Source organism: Pipra filicauda, unplaced genomic scaffold (genome assembly GCF_003945595.2).
Source record: "Pipra filicauda isolate LSUMZ 115617 unplaced genomic scaffold, ASM394559v2 scaffold236_size1216567_pilon, whole genome shotgun sequence".
NCBI classification, from domain to species: domain Eukaryota; kingdom Metazoa; phylum Chordata; class Aves; order Passeriformes; family Pipridae; genus Pipra; species Pipra filicauda.
Window position 1 is genome coordinate 90585 of NW_024104350.1, and position 23964 is coordinate 114548.

The following is a 23964-nucleotide window of genomic DNA, read 5'->3' on the forward strand; positions in this document are numbered from 1 at the left end:
CCCAGAGCTGGAGCCCCCACAGCCGGGCCCCCACAGCCGGCCCCCCAGAGCTGGAGCCTCCACAGCCGGCCCCCCACAGCCGGGCCCCCACAGCCGGGCCCCCACAGCCGATCCCTCAAAGCCGGGCCCCCACAGCCGGGCCCAAGAGCGGCGCCGGGGCGGCAGCAGCGCCCCCTCGGGCGGGGCCTGGATCCGCCGCTCCCCGGCGCGCCCGGGCCGCGCTGCCGCCGCCGCGCTCGGGGCCGGGCCGGGGCGGAGGAGCAGCAGCAGCAGCCGCGGGATCAGGAGCGGAGCGGGGCAGCGGCGGGCCCTGCTCGGCCCCTCCTCGCCGCCATGAGCGCCGGACAGGCCGCGGGAGAGGCGGCGGCGGCCCCGGCGCTGCCCAGGGTGCTCTCGGCGCTGTTCTACGGGACGTGCTCCTTCCTCATCGTGCTGGTCAACAAGGCGCTGCTCAGCGCCTACAGGTGAGCTCAGCCTGCAGGTGAGCGCCGGCCAGGCCGGGCCCGCGCGGTCCCGGCCCGAGGGCAGCGCTGCCCCGAGAGCCGGGCCGGGCTCCCCGGCTCGGACCGACCCGTGCCAGAGTGTGCGGGCACGGCGGGCCCTGCCGGGAACGGCGCGTCCCGCGGCTCTGCCTCCCGAACAGACTCGCCTTCCTCCTTCTCGGGGGTAACCAGAAATGAAAAGTGAACTTCGTAAAATTGCTTAGTCACAAAAACACTGAAGGACTCTTTGAGTTGACGGGGCTAATCCCATCGTTCCGCATCCCGTGATGTGGAATCGTTGTGATAATTGGCATCGTGTACCACTGTGTTAACTGCAGACTTCGTACACTTTCCATTCTCTTGCAGCTCGGGAAACAGAGGAACTTGAGCATTCCTCTCCAATTCATATTTGCCAATCTGGATTAATACTTGGACTTCGATGATTCTCGTGGGTCCCTTCCAACTCAGAATATTCTATGACTGTCCTGTGGCTGTGATTTTTCTCACCATTAATATATTTTACTTTATCTTTGCTCTAGTGTTTTGTGGTTTGGCTCATTATGTACCAAAATCAGAACAAGAAAAGAACAAAAGGAAAAAGAAAAGTTTAAAAGCCAAACTGGCTGTTATTTTCTAACATTCGCTGCTGTTGGAACACACAGGAACTGTGTATAACATCTCTCAGTATGCAGATGGAGAATGGCCAGTTACTGCCATACTTCGAGTAGTTTTAACTTGATGTACATAAGGGGTGGGGGGAAATGGAGACACTCAGGCTTTTCAGGTGTTCTGCTTGAGTTTCTGCCTTCCTAACTTTTGAGTATCTGAATCGAGGGATATCCAGGGACCTGCGATGTGGATACTAATTAGTATTATTAATATACTTAGTATTATTAATATTATTAGTATTACTAGTAAGTAGTTCTGTAGAACTAATAATTTAGTATCCAGGGAACTACAGGCTGGTCAGTCTCCCCTCAGTGCCTGGCAAGATCACAGAGCAGGTCCTCCTGGAAACTGTGCTAAGGGACATGGTAAATAAGGAGGTGATTTGGCTGCACAAAGGGCATATCATGCCTTGACAACTTTGGGGGCCTTCTACAACAGGATTACAGCAGTGGTGGATGAGGGAAGGGCACCTGGACTTGTGCAGGGTATTTGACCACGTGACATTCTTTGCCTCTAAGCTGGAGAGACATGGATTTGGTGGATGGACCACTGGGTGGATGAGGAATTGGCTGGATGGGCACAGTCAAAGAGCTGCGGTCAACGGCTCAGTGTCCAAGTGGAGAGTGATGAGTGTTGTCCTTGGAGACAGGTGCTGGGACTGGCACTGTTTAACATCTTTGTTGGTGTGTCAACAGCAAATTTGTGTAGTTGACACACTGGAGGAAAGGGATGACACCCAGAGGGACCTTGGCAGGCTCGAGAGGTGGGCCTGTGTGATGTTCATGAAGTTCAGCCAGGCCCAAGTGCAAGGTCCTGCCCCTGGGTTGAGGCAATCCCAAGCACACATACAGAATGGGAGGAGAATGGATTCAGACTAGCCCTGGGGAGAAAGCCCTGGGGTTGTTTGTGGACAAAAAGCTTAATATGAGCAGACAATGTGTGCTTGCATCCCAGCAGGCCACTTGTATCCTGGGCTGCGTCAAAAGAAGCGTGAGCAGCAGGTCCAGGGAGGGGATTCTCCCCCCTCTGCTCTGATGAGACCCCACTGGAGGACTGTGTCCAGGTCTCAGACTCCCAGCACAAGAAGGAGCTGGAATGAGTCCAGAGGAGGACCACTAAACTTATCACCGGGCTGGAGCACCTCTGCTGTGAAGACAGGCTGAGAGAGTTGGGGTTGATCAGACTGGAGAAGATTCTGAGACATTATTGTGGCCTTCCAGTACCTTAAGGGTGCTACAAGAGAGCTGGAGAAGGACTTTTTACAAAGGCATGTAGTGATAGGACAAAGGGGAAAGGCCTTAAGCTGAAAAAGGCAGGTTATTGTTAGGAAGAAATTCTTTACTGTGAGAATGGTGAGGTACTAGAACAGGTTGTCCAGAGAGGCTGTGACTCTCCACCCCTGGAGCTGTTCAAGACCAGGCTGGATCAGGCTCTGGGCAACCTGGAATAGTGAAAGGTGTCCCTGCTCATGGCAGGGAGCTGCAGCGAGATGATCTTTAAGGCCCCTTCCAACCCAAACCATTTTATGATTCTATCCATGCTTTCAGCTAAAGCTAACTGAAGCTGAAAGGAATGGTAGGATTTGGTAGGAATGTAGCCCTTTAGCAGACAAGGGATGTTTCTACAACTTTTACCCAGGAATCTGATTTTCACAGAAACATATTACTAGTACATTTAGACTGTAGAGATAAGCTTCCAAGTTAGGGCAAGTGCAAGAGATTTAAGTTACTATACCTTCTCAGAATGCATAATTTGTATGTGAGGCCACTCCAAAAATGATGCATTGTTAAGAGTTCACTGAGTGTGTTACCTTCACTTACAAATGTCCCCCAAAATATTAGCAGTTTAGAATTGACCGCCTATGCATTTCCAATATTATCTAGATTGTGTTTTGCTGCGTAAATAAAATATCAGGACTACAATAAGTGTAGCCCTGAGCACTTCTGAAACACAGGCCCATCATTCTGTCAGTTGCTGGTTTTGGTATTAAGTTTAAACTTTTTTTTTTTTTCTGATTATTGTTTTTCCATTCCTCAGTATTAAATATCTGCCAATATTTTTCAGCTTCCCATCTCCAGTGTTCCTTGGAATCGGACAGGTATGTTCATGAGTAAAGCATATTTTACATATTCATTATTTTATAAGTTAAACTAATGAAAATAGAGTTAGATTTCAGAGGGCCAAAATCCCAGTTATATTGAACTGCTTGTCTTCTGGATTAGATAGGCTATAGGAACTGTAATTTGCTTTATGGAGAACTGGGAAGTTGTAAGTTCAAGTCAAAATTATTGCCTGAAAAGAGTCACGTAAAAGACTGGGAATGCCATTTATTTCTCCTTACAAAGTTCAGCAATTAAGAGATCAGACCTTCAAAACTGCCAAGGTTTGTTCTAGAAAGTGCATACATCCTGTAAGAGTCCTTGAGCATTTGTGGATTATATTAGATATTGCCCCTCTTTGTAGCAAAACCATGTATTTCCTCATAAATATGTCCCTCATTTCCTAACAGTTTTGCAATAGCACCAGCACAAAATTTTGATTCTCTGTTGCTTTATTTGCAAATCACAGTACTGCAGCAGCAATGTTTTTTTTTATTTTTGTTGTCAGTAGGCATCGTAATAAAACAAAATAAAAAAAAGTTCAAATGTTTGCAGGCATGGTCTGTAAAGAAGAATGTGTGACTGGGGTCACTGGGAAAGATAGAGCCTTGAAGCAAGCTTTTTTTATTTAGGCAAATACATTTTAAAGAGGATTTGCTTTCTGCCAGGGTTGCATGCCATGGGGTAGTGAGGAAGAGGTTAAAACAGGGTACTACAAGCCTGACATCTCTGCTCTTCAGTGCTGGAGACAGTAAAATGTCTTGTAAAGTTTTTGTGAGCGGGAGGGAGAGTTTTACACATCCACACTGCTCAAGGAACCTCAGATCATGTTTCAGTGGAAGACTACAAAATGCAGCAATAATCCATGTGATGCTATGGCTTTGTTTCATTGCAGAACCTAAGACTTAATGGCATTTCCATTTTTTTTTTGTTGACTGATCCTTCCAAGATTTCCCTGCACACTTTGTGAAGTGCATAAAGTATGGTATAACACTTTAGTCTGCAGAACATGACTCCCCTGCATTCTCTAGATAGTCAACTACTGTATTTTTGTATAAGGAAAATTTTACCTTTTTTTTGACTCCCTGAGGACAGCATTAACACTTGTGGTGTGATATGTGATTGCTAAGATATTCATCTTCATTCTGTCTATATCTGTATTATTTCTTCCTGATATTATCTACAGACTGATCAATGCACAACCACTGTCTTGCATTAGCAAAAAAAAAAGGCTTTAGGAGTGGTTTTGCAGACTAAACAACTCTTTGAGTAAAAATCTCATGGTTAATCTGGGATTGTGTCCTGTTTTATTTTTCAGCTCCCTCTCAACATGCACTGTTTCACAGAGTGCCACCAATTTTCCTCAGATAGGAAAGTGCATGTGTATATTTTACTTTTAAATAAATAGCTGGCAAAATTGGTAAGAATGAAGTTATTTCAGTTTGTTAATTGCATGCTGTGTTGTTCTTTGAGAGAAATACAGAATACATAGCATGTGTTAATTGCATGTAAAGATTTTCATTGAAGCAGTTCTTTTATTCATATATTTTGCTCTTACATGACTTCTTTTTGTTTTTTCTTTTTGCTTAGATGGCAGCCACTATACTTATCTTGTATGTGTCAAAATTAAATAATATCGTTCACTTCCCTGATTTTGACAAAAGTATACCTGTGAAGGTAAGAATTAGGTATGTCTTGATATTAATAGCAAGGAGTTATTTCTTATAGTGGCATTCTTTCCTATGCAGACAAAAAAAATTACATTTGTTTGTCAAGTGGGATTATTTGTATCTGTGTTTTGTTTAATATTGGTTTTGATAGTTTTAAATTCTTTTCAATATTCTCGTGTGTTTGGGCTGTAGGGATGAGCTCTGTTTGCAGAGAAACCTGGTGCCATTTGGTTATGGAGTAGATTGGAAAGCGTGCTGTACCTTCATACAGCTGGATGAACTCTTTCATATTCCTGAAGTGTTTTCCTGATGTATTGTGGTGGTTGACAGCTCTCTGAGGGATCAGTGGGAGATATGAGTTTGTGAAAGACTTTTGCACACAGCATGAAGGGGGAAGGGCTGCTTGGAAATCTCAGTGGAGCATGTGATGAAACAATAGGAAAAGAACACATGATAGACCAAAAACCTGAACAACAGTTGACTCCAAATGTAAGATTTATATTCCGTAGGAGGGGCTAAGATAATGCCCACTGAAAACACTGTAGGTAGCAGCTAGGTGCACTGTACAGACCTTAAGTGTATATGGTCTAAAGAAGCAGGCCAGAGCAAATAGGAAAGGATCTCCTGTTACCTCATTTTGGGAACTAGGATGTGAAATGACTGCAACAATGATCCTTGTAGATTTTTGCACCAATGTGCAATGTTGCTGGAGTTTTACTCTGATGCATTAGCCCGTGAATTTGGGTCTTGTTCCGTGGTGTTGGTTCGTGTTTGCTCAGAGGTACAGAGATAGTTTCCAGCTCTGCTGCAGGGCTCAGATACTGTGTCTTTTCAGGCCAGTATCTTTATTGCAGAATCTTGTCTTGTCCATGTGAGGTTTTCTATGGATGTCTTGCAGACTTGTTCATTCTTAATGCAGGTTGAAATCATTGGCATTTCTGTGTGTAAAAAGTCTTGGAGGAAAATCCGTGGTGTCAATCATAAAATGGACAATCCTTCTTTATTCCAGAGTAAGAAAGAAGAAGGTTTCCCAGAGGACAGCTTTGAGTTCCACATATAAGCAACTTCCTGAGACCTTGAGAAGTTCCTCCCTCCACTTCCCTCAGTCCCACTGTGCTCCCTCTCTGCTGTTGCCTTCACTTTAATGTCAGGACAAAGGCATTAGTACAATACAGCTCCCATTTTCTTTGTCCTAATAATTTCTGTCCTTTGGAAGATTTCCCTGAGTGGACTGGGAGCAGCCAGCACTGGAGCACCCAGGACTTGCATATTGCTTGTAGTGCTGGTTTTGACCAGTCACAGTGAATCAGCTGGATTGCTCATTGCTTGTTTCTTTACTTTTTAAAGGACCCTTAGACCAACTCTTCATCCTTTTGACAACTTCTGCTTTGACACTAAGATAATCATTACTTTTCACTCCTGAAATGGTTTATGTCTTCAGTGCTTTCAGCTAGAGTTTTAAAGTAGTGAAATGCTTATTTTAGCGATGAAGCTTTGGAGTTCTTGACCCTTTTTAAGTATATGATTTACTTATCTCTGGTCTTGTGCTGGATGTTGTAATTTTTTTTTTATAATGTATGAGTTTTAGAGGAAAGATAATATATTGTCCTCTCTTTTTTCGGTCTATATATGAAATAAACCAAAATGTTCCAAAAAAAGTCTGCAGAAGAGATAGTGCATTACAAAAGTTTTGCAAACTTACGTTGACAAGCTGAATATTTATTCTAACTTATGCTCCTGCTTTCTTTGTAGTCCTAACTTTTACTGTTACTTTCACTCAAAAGTTAACTTCAATTAACTATAGTTAACTTTTACTTCACTTTTCTTCTCACTTGCTGTAGAAGAAATGCAGAATTTTTGACATAGATAAAATGCAGCCCACTTCTCTGTATGCTTTTCCAGCAGACCATGTTTTATCTCCTGAAGCTTGTGTAGGAACAGCAGCAGTTATTAGGATAGAGGTCTGTTTTGTCTTCCTGTCATTCCAGCTCCACCTGACTGATAGTGAATGGGACAGACTGCACACGCTACCTTTGTCCTCATTGATCACTTTAGTTGGTTTTTATCTTCTGCAAATTCCAGCCTCACCCCTTCTCTGATACTACAATTTTTCTGTAACGGGAAAATTAACAGCTTTGAATTGCAGCTGAGTACTGTGTGGAGATCCCTGGCTTCTTTTTTTAAGGCTCTGAAGTTCTGTTATGTTTTCTCTGTATTGCAAGTCAGTCTCTTTATGCTAGAAGCTATGATGGATAAAGTTTAATTTATCCCTAAATACTTATCTTTCCTTTCTAATGTCTTGCATAACGTGATTTGTTGGGTAGATCTAAAACGTTGTCACTTCCAGGCTTACTAATATATGTGGAGTCTGTAGAGAAGCACAGCATACTTACAGTTTATTCATTGTTTTATGCCAGCTGTTCACTTGCTTATTTAGCTACTGTTATTTGTATTTATACCTAAATTTAAATATTAGAATGAGTATTAATCTGAGGATATAGTAATTAAAATAAAACTGACCAACATTTACTCTAAATTGCAACTCTTTTAATGAATCAGTGAAGCTGTGGTTGTGAATGGTCACATAAATGTGAGCTGCAGATGAGTTTGCAGCATAGTCACATTTTTTCCCCTCAAAAAAACCCCTCTTTCTTGCTAAAAGTACATCTGATATGGGTACCAAATTCTATCAAGTAAAGTTTCTCAGCAGTGCTTTAACACATAATAATCTGAGTTGTGCTTTTAATTTTATCACAGTTGTTTCCTCTGCCTCTGATTTATGTTGGAAACCACATAAGTGGATTATCAAGTACGAGCAAACTCAGGTACAGTAAATGGAAATTATAAGTAGACTGTTTTTTGTCTTGTGAGGTAAAAGACTTCTCTTGTGAGGTAAAAAATAAACACTAAAGAAGAGCATTGGGTAGGGCCTTAAATGCATGTGGTGTCTGTCTGTCTCTCTAAACCCCTTGTGCTATTAGGAAATTCTTACCCAATCATTTGATCTGTTTACGAGGTGTCTGCTTCTTTTAAAAGAAGCTTAGCCAGGCCTGTACTGCCATAAAAATCACAATTTTTCTGTGTGACCATGAAAGTGCTTCCACTTTGCCCTCACACTCAAGTGCCCAGCTTTTCATGGGTGTCCTAACCAAAGAGCTGGAAAACTCCTAAGATGTTTCTGAAGGAAGAAGCGTAAGTTAAAGAGGTGTAGCATGATGTCATTGCAGGTGTTTAGGAATCACCAAGAGATGGGAAAACTACTGGGTAGTGGGGTGGTCGTAGAGCCCCAAAAGTGGGTTGTTGGGGGGTATTGCTGAAGGGCTCCCAGACTCCTGTGTGCCTGTCAGCATGGATTAGTGAGAGTTGCTTCCACACTAGTGCTAAAAAGGTGCAAGTTATGTACCCAGCATGCTGTAATAGATTGAATGACAAGATTTCCTGTGGAAGAGGAATGCAGGAACGTGGTGACTGCATCAGGATGGAGGATATATTGTGGTGGTTCTTTATGTGTTACTGCAGGCTCCTAGGGGTTTGGTTGCAAGCTAAACCAAAACAGGGAAATTTGCAGGTTTATTGCGTTTCCTAACTTTGAGAGAGATGCTGGGAAAGAAAATAGAATCATAAAATCATAGAATTGTCAAGGCTGGAAGAGACCTTTAAGATCATGAAGTCAAAACTGTCAACCCAGCACTACCACTATAACCCCTGAACCACTAAACCACATCACCCAGAGCCTCTTGAACACCTCCAGGGGTGGTGACTCCACCACCCACCTCCCTGGGCAACCTGACCACCCTAACAGTAAAAAAATTTGTTCTAGTATCTAATCTAAATCTCCCCTGTCTCACCTTAAGGACATTTCCACTTGTCCTCTCACTGCAGGCACAGTAGAAGAGACCAGCCCCCATCTCACTACAACCTCCTTTCAGGTAGTTGTAGAGAGCAATGAGGTTCCCCATGTATGACTTTTAAGTTGTTTACATTTCTTTTTATTTCTTTTTATTGTTTACATTTCTATTTATTAATTCTCTATAATTAGAGAATTAATTTTACCCATCTAGGAACACTGGGTGCCTGATTCTGCAACTTTTTGTTGTATGCATTCAGAAATTGTTCCACTGAAGTGACTGTTCAGGCAGACATAAAGACTTAGGCAGTCCTGTCCCTGGTAGCACTTCAGCCATTGTGAATATGAAAGTAGTTTCAATCCTGTAAAAGTTTGATTCATGGGTTTTTCTTTCACTGTCCCTTGACTGAAATTTTAATGATTAGTGTGGTATTCTAAACATAAGTGCACTATCTCCCTCTCCTGTGGCTGATATACCTCTCTTAGATTTACTATTCATAATTAATTTTTATAACAGAAAAGTAAAAATGGCTGCAGCATTTTTACCATTAACTTTTTGTTACAGCACATTTTGTTATGATATGTGACATTTGTTTATGCTGTGGAATTCTCCAGCTAGTTTGGGTTGTCTGGAAGGTGTAGATGATCCAATGCATAACTCAAAAATATCTCTTTCAAACTGATTAAACTCTGTGTTAGGATTTGTATCATTTATTAATGCAGTTGGTAGTAACTATCTTAAGCAGAGGATTAATTGGTCCATATGGCCATGCTGTCAGATTTCCAAAGTCAGATGCAAGTGTTTTCTCAATCAAAAAGACTTCCAACTGCATTACTTCATGAAGATCAACCATATGTTGCTCAAAAGTGACAGTTTGGTAGTTGCAGCTGGTCCCACCTTTCATATTTCTTGTACTTGCTCTGATTTTTTTTCTCATGGATTTGTTTTACTTTTTTGAAGGTACATCTTGTTTAATAAGCACGGTTTCTTTGTATTTTATTTCTTTTACATGTTTTCAGGGGCAAGTTTATTGTCCATCCTTTAAGTTTATTATAGAAATAATTTTCACTTAACCCTGCCCATGAATTTTGAAAAAAAAAAATAAATTTCATGGGGTTATGCTAGGTAGAAAATATCTATTAAATTCCATTTCACTAATGCAAAGGAACCTTTAGAAGGTAGCTAGTTGCACTGGCTTACAAATTATCAAAGCTTGTTATTTTTCAGTGATTTGGTTATCTAATCTGTGTCCAATGTCAGACTAGATGTGATGCTAAGTGATTGGATATTTGATTTGGTTTTTTACTGCTGGACTGATGGTTCCATCCTCTGTTTAGCAAAATAAGAATTAGAACATAAGAATGTTGTTAATCTGATATTATGCTTGGATTTTTATTTTGTTTTTTTGACAGTTTGCCGATGTTTGCAGTGCTCAGGAAGTTTACCATTCCACTTACTTTACTGCTGGAAATCATCATACTTGGGTGATCTTTTTTGTTTTGTTTTGGTTTTTTTTCATTTAAGATACCTTTATTTTAGATCATATCAAATGGATTACTTGTGACAGCTCATCAGAATATTGAATGAGTGATTTTTACTGACAAATAGAGAAAAGCAAAGAAAGTGGGGTTTTTTTGAAGACACAGATACATAGATTTTAGTGAATGCAGAAAAAAAATAATCTTGCTTTCATTTACACATCTCTCTTGGCTGTTGCATGGGATTCAGGTAAATAGACACAACTCACACACTTTTAGTGGTTATGTTTGTGTCTCATCTGGAAGGCCCCTAATCTGCAAACGGCTTCAAACAAACAAGTCCTTCTGTCTCAAAACAGTGGTGATAGTATAAATACATCTTATTTTGTCTACAACTTGGTAGTTCTATCCACATGACTGGTGGTAGATTAAGATGAAGTCACAAGGGGAAAAACAACTTGCTGAAGCTGAACCCAGGCAACAAGAGAGTGATGGTCAAGCTTTCCAGAAAGCCCCCAGGTAGACTGTCATCTCCTTTTGGCTGAAGCAGCAACTGATCAGTGTAATTCATATTTGGAGATGCTCTGGTATTCTTTGCAGTTGTAAGTTCTCACAGGGAAAGCACAACTTGCTGTCTTCTCCTGTGGGCCTGAAGACTCCCACAAGCACGTGAGAAAAACATAAATCAGTGAGATTGTCATATGTGTTCAGCTGGACTACAGCCATGTGTCTGTGAGTGCAAGCAGCATCCTAACATCCCTGCTAAGGGAAGCTTAGGAGCCTGTATTTCCTCAGGGCTGAAGATGAAAGGACTCCACAGGGTCTGTGCAGGTTTATGTCAGGCTTTGAAAAACAGTCAAGGTATGGCTTCTTACTGTTGAGAGTCACTATGATCAAAGATTGATATGTCCAGAGCCTGCATACAGCTTTATTGTTGGGACTGTGGTCCACGACTGGGCTCCTTTAACACACAGGATTTCCCCAAGAGCATTTTTCCAAGAGCACTGTACATTTTCTTTTGATGGATCTCCTCTCTCAGGCTAAGGACAGACTAAGGACTAGGGAGATGTCTCTAAGGCATATCACATGTGGTGCAAAAAATGAGTACTTAAGGCATTTCCAAACAAAGTAATGTAGATATATAAAAGAAAGAACAGCTTTACATTGTGCTTTTCACTGCTTTGTGGCAGCACTGTGGTAGTGAAGAATATCATCGGCTCCGTGCTTTCCCTTTCATGCACAAAGTTTCAGTTTGACTTCAAAATAAGTATCTGTTTGAAAAACAGTCCAGATAATGTGTTGTAGGGCATCCTCCCCAGGAAAAGTGATATGAAAAACTAAGTGAGAGATACACAGTGATTTTCCCTTATTGGATTGCTGCAAGACACTGAAATATGTCCATTATGAATACCAATACACATTTATTCCAGCGCTGTTACTTTAAATCTTTAATATTTACTGCTGTAATTATCCAGTAGCAGAATGCTCACGGTGCTTTTTCAATCTCTGTTCTCAGGAGCCAAGGTCTGACAGTGTGGCACGTGGGCAATCACGTTGCTTCTGCAAGGTTATCAAGACTTTGCCCTCCTGTTAAATGTTCTGGGACTACTAATTGTTTTGGAGCTTTTGAGGCAGGCAGCCATTTAATCCCCTCTTCAAATAATGAAAATGTGAACTGTCTTATTTTTGCCTACAGGAAGTGGTACCCACTGAGTATTATAGTCAGCGTGTTTGCAATCATTCTTGGGGCCTTCATAGCAGCTGGGTAAGGTTTTAGTTTGTTATATGAAGCCATTTTATGAGGGGAGGGAAAACAGAAGGTTTTTTTCCTGGTTTAGTTCCAAGTAAACCTAAGCTTAGATCAGTTACTCCGGAATAAATTGATTTTTAAAATCTCTCTGCTGACGTCACTGGGAGGTACAGGAATACAAAGAGGGAATTCTGGTTCCTGCTGGAAGTATTTGGGTGCTTCTATTTTCACCTCTAAGTTTTTCCATGTTGGCAGGATCATAAATGAAGCAAGCTAAAGCTGTGTGAGGAATGTTGCTTTTATTTCATGGTATCAGTGTATTTTAATATTCTTAGAAAAAGATATATTCCTGTTCTGGATAGAAAGACTGATTTTTTTGGTTGTCAGATATTGAGTTAGGTATTGTCTTTTTTTTTAATCACTTTGAATAAGTTCAATTGTGAGATTAAGTTCACAAAGCACTCATATGCTGTTGTCCTGTGCTTTCTTTCTGTTTGAATATTCCTTTATCTAATTGGAAATGTAATGGGGTTTTTTGTTTGTTTCTTGGCTTTGCTGTGTACAAGGGTAAATAATTTCCATGTGAGGTGACTCAGATAGAGCCATGTCCTATTAAGTGAATTACCCTATATCTATGAGGTAACTAGTCGAAACAGAAAGGATGACAATATGTCTGACTTGGCTGTAACAAACCGTCAGACTTTATTCCCTAGCTACTTTTTGTATTAAAAGTAATAGGTAAGTATACTCAGTAATAATTGGAGTGGTTGTCAGGGTTGAGATGGGTGGAATTTTTCACTGAATGAAAATTGAACATTTCCTGCCACTTTCACGCTGACTGATGGGAACTCTCCAGTGGCTCATTAGTGAAGGTCCTGTGACTGGAGAAATGCAGAGTACCTTGACTTACAAAGAATGCTTGAAGCAAAACCTGTGACTTGCTGCAGTTGTCAGGATTTGCATATCCTCATTTACAGTGTCCTTCTAGGTAAGCAAGGAAATACAATGCATTGCATGCTGTTTGCTTATTTACAGTATAATGTTTCTTCCCCAGGTCTGATCTGTCTTTCAATCTGGAAGGCTACATCTTCGTGTTGCTGAATGATATCTTCACAGCAGCAAATGGAGTTTACACAAAGCAGAAAATCGATCCAAAGGTAACTGTGGGGTGATGAGATTGAATTTAACATTATGACAATGTGAGAACAGTGGGTTACTTGTTATGTAATTTTATGTACTTAACAGTTACAAACTAATAAACAGTTTCATTTACTTTCACATTTCCCTTGATATATGTGTCTTTAATACAGAACAGTCTGGGAAAATTTGTTATTTGAATCACTGGCCAGGCTTAGGTAAACAAACAGTATATTTTTTAGTTTCTCCCAGGTCTCCTAGGCAGAGTTTGTGGTTACTTTAAAACCTTGCTTTTGGAAAAAAAAAAAAAAAAAAAAATAAAAAAATTAATCCAAACCATAAATTAATCATTTACGTGTCAGACTTCATTCATTTTCCTGTTACGTGTTTTCATGGTTAATTTGCAAGAGGTGGAATGACTAATCCCTTGGCCAGGCAGAGCCTTATGTGGAGTCCTAAACAAAGCAGTTCTGGACCAGTTCTTTGGGAAGTTTCTGACTAGCTGGCACTGTACAGAAACTGTCCAAGGTATAACAGAGCAGTCATATTGTGCTGGGTATACAGACAAAGGGACTGAAGTGGAAATTAAGCTTAGTACAAAACAATGAATCCAAGGATCACAAGGCTGTGTTTTAAACTGAAATGTATTATGTCCTGTCTGCTCATTGACAATAATGTCAGGAAGATTGCCAGAGTCATATGTAGTATTTTGCTCCCAAGTGGCTTGCAGTTCCAAACACCATCTTCCATTTTTCGCAGGAGCTGGGAAAATACGGTGTCCTGTTCTATAATGCTTGTTTCATGGTGGTTCCAACAGCTATTATTAGCTTTTCTACTGGAGACTTTCAGCAGGTAAGTAGCAGCATTGCGTATCTCAGACTGATAACTTTGTTTAGTTCAGGTTTTTTTCGCTTGGGAAGTGGGTGGGCTTTTTGTTTGTCTCTAAAGAGATAATTCTACCTCCATGTTATTGACTAATATATGAAAAGTGTGACTTGGACTTGCCCTTCACAGGTAGGAACTTATGATTATTTACTTAATAAGAAGGTGAATTTGTGTGGTAGTCCTCATATGAGGCTTTGTTTAAGAACTAATATATGTCTTTCAGCTAGAGCAATTTGGTTGATAATCCAGCTGCATTGTGTGGTTTGCCACATGCTCTAAAATGAAATGGGAAATACACGGACATTTCCAGTCCTTCTCTCATTTTGGTGTGCAGGACAGATTTCTGTTTAGTCTTAGTCTAGTTTGATAACCTACATTTTGCATTCTCATAGAATGACAGCAAGACCCTCCGTAGCTAATCCTGATACAGTATCACAGTCAGCATGTCCTGACATATAGAGGATCAGACCAGAAGCTTTGTGTTTTTCTGGCTCCCTCATAGACTCGCTGAGTTTCCTTTTTCTTACCAGTAAAACGAGTCTAGTCACTCATAGTCTTTTTTAGAAATGTTTGAGATTTGCCACTGAAAATTCTTTGGAGGGTGTCATAAATCATTGCTATGTTCTTTGTTGTATGTTGTTGTGCCCTGGACTCACATGATTTTGTCATTGTGTTCCTAGAAGTCTGTAATAAGTGGAAAAATTATCATTCCCTGAAAGTGATGGATTTAGGTCTGCTGTGAATGTGAAATCTCTTTGTGACATCAGTCCATCATGATCTTGAGCCAGTTTAGGAGAATGCAGCTGCTGCCCTTCTTGGAGAAAGGGCCCAAGTTTGTGTAGCTGCAAGGTTTGAACTGCTGTTCCAGCACACAGGGCTGGAGGCATTTTGGGAGACCTGGGCAGGGAAGTTTAACTTGTTGCTAAGTTTGCTCCACGGGAAAGATAAACAGAGTGCTGTGGCCACTGCCTGATTTGGGGCAAGCAACTTAATGCTCAGTTACCTGAAAAGAATAAATATATATCAGAGAGATCCGGTTTGCCTGTTGTGTATTGCATTGGCTTGGTCACTCAAAAAAAAGTCCTGTTAAATGATGCAGGTAACCAATGTCAATGTGACACACAGAAATTTAATCACAGAAAAAAGGGAGAAAACGGAAAAATACTGACGAGAAGTGAGCAAATTATTGTAGATAACACATGTATTTATCAGATTTTCGGGCCGGCTTTTATCCTAGCAGAACTTATTGTGTTGCTCCATCACAGACAATGCATAGCACATGTCTTTTGCCAGTCAAAACATCAGTACCATGTCTGTGTGATAAGGACATTGCTTCTGCTCCTCTAGCTAGTTCTGGAACAATAGCTACCACCTCATGCAAACTGTAGGTTTTGAGTGTCTCATTATTCAATTCTCTTTTACCAGCTGGTCCACTATGAGGACAGTTAAATGCATTGAACTGTTTCCAGTAGTAGTATAAATGATTCGTAATTTTAGTATGAATTAAATGTATTTTGTGATTTTGCACATTTTCATACTAAGCATGTTTTATGTGTGTTTACAGCTGATTATATAGCACATAATTATCTCTCTCTTTTTTTTTTTTTTAATAGGCAATACATTTCCAGCACTGGACAAATTTTTTATTTCTCTTTCAATTTGCTCTTTCCTGCTTGTTGGGGTAAGGACACAGGGGAATCAAGGAAAATGTTTTTATGACAGTGTTTCAGATTGCAGATCTCAAATGTAAGACTCACTAATAAGTTATGTTAGAGTTCAAAGAAATTGTTTTTTTCCCCCCCAGGCTTCTGTTGTGTCTTTTGAGTATTTCTGATGTTTGAAATAACAGTTTCAGTACTATCTGTGTTGTTGACCTCACAATACAGTGAGGTAACAGCCTGATATTTAGCTTTGTACTTTCTGTACTCTCTCTTCTATCTCTCTTCTGATCATTTAAATGTTTTGCAGTTAATGGCATGTAAGTCCTTCAGTATATGATCTGTTTCAGTGTGTTTGTTCTGTAAAGTAGCTGGGAAAGGTGTGGGATACTCAAAAGCGGTGACCCAATGCTTTGTTTCTGCTGGAACTGCAGAGTCAAAGGAAGAACAGAAGAATGAGTTGCATCTTGTTTTCTCTTCCACACATCACCAACCAAGGGGTCAAACTAATTTCAAGTACTGACATTTAAAAAGCACAGAGAAGAGGGATGGCTCTGCTAGAGCTCAAGCATGTATTTTGAATATTCTGGATACATACATCATTAACTCAAAAAACAAATCCACAGGTTTGGGTTTGTTTTTTTTTTTTAGGGTTTGAAACAGGTGGGATTGAAGATCCCAGAAAAATACTGATCCAGAAAATGTTGAACATCTCAAAGTGTTGCTAAACTTCTGAGCTCCCTGGGAAGAATTTATAAAATTTTCTCTGTTATTTAGGTTTCTCTTGATGTATTCTACTGTCCTATGCAGTCATTACAATTCTGCACTCACAACGACAGTAGTTGGTGCCATCAAGGTGAGTTATGGAGCAGAAGAGGGAAACAAGAATGCTCAAATAGACAGGGAGGAGCATTGGCTCAGCAGTGATTCTAATTATACTCCTCTGAGATGGAAAGTCAAAATGAGAGCTAATAGTGAGACACTGCTTGTGCCCAACAGGGTCACACCACAGAGTGACTTTGTTCTCTTCCACTGAAGCTCATATATGCCCTAGAAAGCAATGTTAGTGTTGGTTTATATTTTGTTTTTCTACGAGAATAACTCGAACCACTTTAATTTAAAAACATATATTTAACCACATTTCATCAGGTACTACCTGCTTCTGTTCTTTTGTTAGGTTATTGTGTGTTAGTCAAGGTGGCCTGCTGCAAATGCAGGTGAACTGACACAGACTAAGCTGAAGTAAGAGCATATTCCTTTTTGTTTAACTGCCTCAGCCTCTGTGTGAGAATTTGTGTTCCAGCTGAATGGACTGTTTCCTTTTGGTTTGTGCAAATTCTGGTCAATTTGATCAGCAGCAAAACATGCATGTCTTAAAAAATTGGTTTCTTAAAAACTCGGTGTCTTTACAGTCTGTTTTCTTTGACACGGTTTAATTTAAAACCAGTGCAGCTTCCTTGGTGTTGTTGAGGCAACATGTCTGAACTGGGAACATCTCTGACTGCCCAGGCACCTGGAACAGCTTTAGCAGGAGATAAAACTGGTGCAGCTGTGGGCCAAACACTATCAGAATCCAAACTAGTTAAGGCACAGCAATAACAGTCCTCAAGGTCATCCCTTATGTGGGTGGCTAAGGAAAACAATACCTCCAGCATAGCAAAACCTGCAAAAGGAGGATGGTACTGCACTTTTTTGCAGTTTTTTTCCCCTTTTTTGAAAGCTGGCAAGATTAATGTAGTGGTTTTCATTCTGTGGCCCTGAAAGTGTTCTTTACATTTTACATGTCTGCATATATGAAGTCAGAGCAACACAATTTCTATTTTCTGAGCTGTGATAGTCCTTGAGACGCTTCGTGCAGCTTTATAGTTGATAAGCAGTTTATGATGCAGCAGATACCAGCAGAGGCTGGTAGGAATGATGTTGTTGTCCAGGCCAGGTGCTAAAACATCTGAAGGCAACAAAGCGTTGGTTCACACAGTTCTACAGCTTTCTTTCTATTTTTAGGAGACATTTTTTCCAAAACTTGAAGGGGGTGGGTGAGAGTTAGAACCTTTAACTTTAAACTGTGCCACTGATGCCCAGTGCTTTCAGTGCACATTTCGTTGGCAAAGTAAGCAGATAACCATGTTAAAGTAATAATAAAAGAATTTTATTGTAACTTTGAAGTGTCCTTTTTATGCTTGAGAACCCAAAACTCACTTTTAAGAAATGGGATTTAAAGGGAGCCTTCCAAAGATTATAAAGAAGTAGATTTCAAAAGGTGGCCATAGCTCCATTTTGCCTGATATCGAGTAGCTGATTTTCTTTTTTTCTTTTTTTTAACCCAGAAAATCACTCTCAGTGCATTTAGAAAACATGCTGATTTTATTATTCTGTTTCATTGCTACATTATCCATAAGGCTGACATCACATGAAAGGAATTTAAACACTGATTTTAGAGTGGTCAGTAACAGAGTATATCTGTTTCCCTAGAAAAGTAATTTAGTTGATATCACTTATATTCATGGGGATGAAACCTGAATTAAATAAATGCATGACTTTTTTTTCCTTTCAGAATATATCCATCGCTTACATCGGAATGTTGATTGGTGGAGATTACATATTCTCTGTGTTAAACTTTATAGGCCTAAATATTTGGTGAGTGAAACTTGAATAGCCTTTATTTGTTAGAGCTGAAAATCTCTCAGTGTTGTTGTTTGGGTTGTTTGATTTTTTTGACCTGATGAAGCACTACCTCAGGATGTAACAGTACATTACAGTTAGTTAGACACGTTTTATCATGTCTGTTTTCAGGTATTGAATCGAACTGTGGTAGGGTCTTAACTGTGGAAGTATTAGTAAAACTGTGAAGTTTTACTGTGTGGGATTGAATTGATTTTTTTTTTTAATGAGCAGCAGCTCTGAGCTGCGAGGCTTGCAAGCAAAAGCCCAGTGGTGTAGGAAGTGAGAGCGCTGACTGAGTAAGTTGTGCACATTGAATATAAGTTCTGACTCGTGAGCTGTTGCTTTTGTGCTTGGATGAGCTGTTACATCTGTGTGTATGAATCTGTGTCAGGAACTGGTGATTGATCTTTGCCTGCTCAGATGGCTTACCTAGCTCTGAGGCACTCCTAATTTATGTAGCTGGTGTTCTTTAATCCTCTGGAAGGAAGGGTTCATACCTGTGAAATGGCATCTGTAACATCAGACGTCTCTGACGCTGCTGTTCATTCCCTTTTCTTTAGCATGGCAGGAGGACTGAGGTACTCATTTTTAACATTGAGAGGAAGCAGCCAGCCTGCACGACCTGGGGATGAAGAGAATCCACTTCCTGCCTCAAAGAGTTAGCCAAAGTGCCTGCCTTGAAAGGGACTGAAGATACAAGTGTGCTTAGCATTGCTGAGAACTTAAATAACTATATGATGGGACACATTTGGAACTAGAAAATCTACCTCGATTGTCACAGATGTGATTCATTGGCTCAGAAATGTTCTTGTACACCATGTTTTTTACATATAGACTAGTTTAATTTCAGGGTTTTTTTTTACACCACAAGCCAATTTATAGGAAGGAATGCTATGAGCAAATCTGAAGCTGTAAATTTCTGTGTTTACCTGTATTTGGGTGCTGTTTGTACTCACCAAGATCAGTGTCTGCTGGCAGTCTCTTGAGGCAAAACTCCCTTTAAAGACCATGAAGCCTGATTCACCATTGCCTTATGCCATGTGCGATCCTTACCGTCAGTGAAGAGATCAAAAATCCTGGTGGTGCAGACTGTTTTCACATTTACCTGTGTGTGGGTGATACAGAACATATGGGGCAAAGAGGATATGTTCCCCCAGATTGTTTCCTGTGTTAGTGTTGACTAAAAAATTGGGGATATGTCCAAGTATGTTCAGTATACATTGTGTAGGCATTCCCTTTCAGTCTTTTCTTCATCCTCAATAACACCCTGGTGCTCTGCTGCAATTGGCACTGTTAGAAGTGAATCCTCATAACTTTGCAGCAGGATCAAGGAGAGCAGGAAAATGACAGAGGATTTTTTAGTATTTAAAGGTGTTTTTGTGTGTGTGTGCGTGAGAGAGCAAGTACCAAAAAAAAGTAAATCTGTTTTTGTTTACGTGAATTTTTCTTTTAAAATCACCATCACCTCCTCTGATATTTTGTCTCTATCTTGCTGCAGAGAAGTGATGCTGATATGTACAAACATAGTAGGGAGGGGAGACTGATTGGTATATGGGAGACTAACTCGTGTTTAAAATGAGAAGAAAGACTCAGTGTCTTGTTGTGTCTTTATATATATTCAGTGAAAGCTTGTCTGGTACTAGTTTATGCTTTGAATTCTGAGCAAGAAATCATTATAAGCCTGGGGGTTGCTGGAGTAGGCACAGTCCACACTTGTGATGGTCTGAGTTATCATCTGGGACAACAGTGACACTGCTCTGTATCTGTATTTCCTTCTTTGAAAATATGGTTGACAATGCTTACCTGTGCCTCTGAGGGTAAAGTGTTAACCTCTGAAAACATGATAGAAGCACTGCAGCACTGGAAGACAGCAGAGTAATTAATCTTGTTGAAAGTCTCAATTCCCTGCAAGCACGAGCCAAGATTTTTGAAAATAATCAAATCAAAAGAAGATTTTGGAAGACTTTGATGTGGAACCAGCGTAGTCTAATGACTTGTTTGATCCCCCTCTGAATTAAAGCAGAGCTAAATCTGAAAAGCATTGCTCTGTGTGTAGCACATGGATGACCAGTCTGGATTAGGTTGAAGAGATGTGGGTGGATCACACCAGAAGCTTCAGGGAATGACTGGGCTTCCCACTGCCTGCATGGATGTGAATGGCAAGTGAAGCAGTTACTGGAGATACTACAAGTGGAATTTAAGGGCACAGTTGAAGTGAAAAGAGAAATCTGAGCTCTCCCAGCTGGCTAAGAGATGTGACTTGCATTTTCTATCTGTTGAAGGTCTGGGGAGGGAAGGATTTGCTGCAAATATTTTAAGAGTTTTTAAAGATTTCCTTTATACTTAAAAAGCCTTCAATATTTTTGAGTGCATTCTTTTGTAGGACTGCTCTTTTTCCAGATCATCTCTACCTCCACAATCCAAATTATTGAACCTCAACCCTCTGCAGTGAGACAAGGCATTGGAAGGTTTTCATTGATTAGTAAATGATTATGAGTGCCATTTGATTGCAATACTGAAGAACAAACAATGGCACCTGCTAAATAAGATGTAGTTCCCACCAAGGAACACCTACTGTGTGCATTGAATTAATTAATATTTTGCTGTACCTTTTATAAATAAAAATATATGAATTATGGTTTTAATAAGTTTTTTGATTTTTTTTTTCCCCCTGTGGATGGACACCTGCTCTCAAGCCCATGCACAGGACAAATATTTGCTTTCTCTATAATCAACTGCTATAACATCCTTGAGGTAGTTTCATTCTGTACCACAGTGGCAATAATATTTTTATTTTTGTTTTCGTGTGGTTTTCCAGAAAAGGAGTGAAACTTTTGCTCTAAGGCAAGCACCAGAAATCATTGTTTGGTTTGGATTTTTTCAGTAGTTTACAAATGTGGTTGTACTGTATCAATGTTATTCTAATCTAAACCCTGGATATTCCTTGGAAAAAACAAAATCATGTGGTTTGATTAGTCTTCTCACTTCTGTCCCTTCAGAACAAAACACAGTTTCTGCTAACTATGGTTTGCTTAATTTCTTTTCCTTTTCTCCTAAAACTTTGGGTTTGTGGGCCTGAAGATTTTTGGTTGCTTGGGGAGAATAGAGAAATAGTCAAAGTGGTAACAGCTCACACCCTGACGTGTAGATGGGAATTCTCTCCCTGTTCCTACTTCTGATGTTTTTTGCTTTTCTGTGAAGGCTTTCATTTTAATAGCATATCCTTAGTTTCCTGATGTGTGAAGCAACCAGTTTATGTCTAGCATATGTTCTCTGCTTTGCAAAGTAACTTTTCTTTGCTCCAGTGTGTTTTTTTTCCCAAGTGGTGACCTCTCCTTAATGGTATCATTAGTGAGCTGAGTGTGCTCTAGCCTAAAATCTTCAAACGCTGCAACTTGGCAGTGCTTTTTATAAAGATAATGTGCATTTTCATAAAATAACAGAAAAGTTTAATAAACACCTTCTTCTTCCCATTGATCACTGATGTCTTTCTTAAGCTTGTTAGCTGATCAGTGTGAAGGAAGAATGAACAGGTACTGCAGTTTCTGAGCCCCTTGGCTACAGATGTTGCTGAAAGTGGCTTCTTGTTAAGAAATGACCTGAACAGTACACTCGCGCTTCATTCCTTCCTCCTGCCTTAGAGACTTGATGTGACTGGATTAAATATACCTTTAATTAGCACATCTCACCATATGGATTAATAAGAAATTAAATCCATACCTGTGCAGAAGACCTTCCTGAATACCAGATGCTTCCGAAGCAGTGCATAAATCCCATTTTTATTGAAGTGAGGCAAGGACCTCCCTTCTGTGCATGACATGAGGAGCAGCATGTGGAACTTTCTGTGTAAAATCTTTGTTTCCATTGAAGGTTGGGAGACTTCTTTCCTTTATGATCTGTTTTTATAAACAAAGTCTTCTGGGCCCAGTAAAACTCACAAGTCTTGAATAACTCTGTGTGTCCTGTGGCACATGAGATTCTGAGAATCATGAAAATTAAAGTTGGCACATAGAAGCTTGTTTCCCAGTAGACTCTTTTCATTTCCAGGTCTGCTAAGCAGGTAAAGATTCACCAACTGCTTCACTGGGATCTCATTTCTCTGTGAAATGAGAGAGTAATTGCTCTTCTGTTGGCAGCAATTAACCGTTCAGAAACATCTATCTTTCCCCGTGTCTCTTGCAATATGGAAGTCCTTAATCCACATTTTTTTGATATTGACTCTTTTTTAATTTACTCTGAAACTTATAAGATTTACCTCGTACTTGCTTTGATACTTTGCTACTTTATTTCTTCTAATTTCTAAAGTGAGGAGGATTTTCTTTCTATACTTCCTCTTTGGCATTTGTTTGCATAGCATTTAAAGTTTAGGGTGCTTTAGAAATGACAAAGATAGTTTGTTTTCCCAGTAACACTAAATCCAAAAGTAAACTGAGTAGGGCAGCTCTGAAGGAAGAGCATTTTATAGATTTTAGTGAATTTGCTGTGATCTTTCCTTAGGGATAGATTTCCTGTGTGAGAAATTGTTATATCAGCTTCAGACACCAGTTAGTCCTTATCTCCTACTACTCTGCCACCAGCAAATAATGCCAAGCTTGCAAAGCAGAACATGCAAAAATGTATATGTGGAAGAAAATTCTGCCACATCTGAGGTACTTGACTTCTTGCTCGTTTACACTACTGAAAATGAGAGTAATAATTACCTCCTGTTATGACCCTGTAACCTCAACAAGGTTACCCTGGGGAGGGATTTGCTTTGAAGACAAAAATTGCTGGATGCAGTAACTGAAGGATGCAAAGGTACAGGGAAAAAATTTTTTTGAAAAAATTGATTCTGTGCTTCAGTAGAGACACGTAGGTTGCAACATTCGAGAAATGCAGATGATGAAGATTAAGGATTCAGAAAGAATGAGCTAAAGCAGAGCTCCAAATGGAATCCTTATCCTTCTTTTTGCTTTCTCCAGTGGTCACGGGAGCAGGAGATGGGCTTGGAAAAGTCCATCCCTTTGAGGTAAGTTAGAATATTTACCCTTCAGTTTATTTTAACAAAATGGCCATTGCTATCCCTCCCTCAGTCTCTGCAAGTTAGTAAGATTATTCTAGAATTCAAAGCTACTGTGACAAACATGGTGCTAATCCTTCTCCTCTGTATGAGCAGAGTAGTATTAATGAAATTCTGAAAGGAAACTCGTGCTGCATTTCAGAGGAAAGTCATTCAGACCTCAGTGGTCTTGTCAAACCAGGGAACTAAAATGAATAATCCATGAATGTCTGTCCAGAGTAGGAAATCTCCTAAATTGTCCATTTTTTCCCCTGTTTCACAGTTAATCTGCTTTTTCACCTTCAGTAGGCTGGTCCAGCATTAACACACAAAATGTACTTTTCTAGCTTTTACACTTTCAAACACATTTTTAAGTTATATGTGAAGTAACCAATAAGGGAGAAAGCTGTATAAATTAATATAAACTGCAAGTTCTGAAAATTATAAGGGATGGTTTAATTAACAGTAGCTCTAGGAGCCTGCAGGAGGAAGAGGATATCTGTGCTGTCCCTGTAGCTGTGCAGAGTCACTGCAGCAGCACCTACCTGTTGTCCCCTGCTGTTCAGCACTGAAGGCAGGGTGGCCT

General features: G+C 40.1%; 1 protein-coding gene across 1 annotated transcript; it reads left to right on the forward strand.

The window, feature by feature from the left end:
* Positions 1–92: 92 nt before the first annotated feature.
* SLC35D2 (solute carrier family 35 member D2) lies at positions 93–20985 on the forward strand. Its single transcript, XM_027710374.2, has 12 exons — positions 93–464; positions 3216–3249; positions 4841–4927; positions 7678–7745; positions 10181–10252; positions 11943–12011; positions 13051–13153; positions 13893–13985; positions 15632–15699; positions 16454–16532; positions 18231–18313; positions 18901–20985. Exons 1-12 carry the CDS (start codon positions 334–336, stop codon positions 19001–19003), a joined length of 990 nt encoding a protein of 329 aa, XP_027566175.1. The 5' UTR covers positions 93–333; the 3' UTR covers positions 19004–20985.
* The last annotated feature ends 2979 nt before the right edge of the window (positions 20986–23964 follow it).

Coding starts and splice junctions, on each gene's coding strand:
- SLC35D2 (XM_027710374.2), top strand. CDS start 334: ATGAGCGCCGGACAGGCCGCGGGAGAGGCGGCGGCGGCCCCGGCGCTG. Junction 465..3,215: donor GCGCTGCTCAGCGCCTACAG/GTGAGCTCAGCC, acceptor AATATTTTTCAG/CTTCCCATCTCCAGTGTTCC. Junction 3,250..4,840: donor TGTTCCTTGGAATCGGACAG/GTATGTTCATGA, acceptor CTTTTTGCTTAG/ATGGCAGCCACTATACTTAT.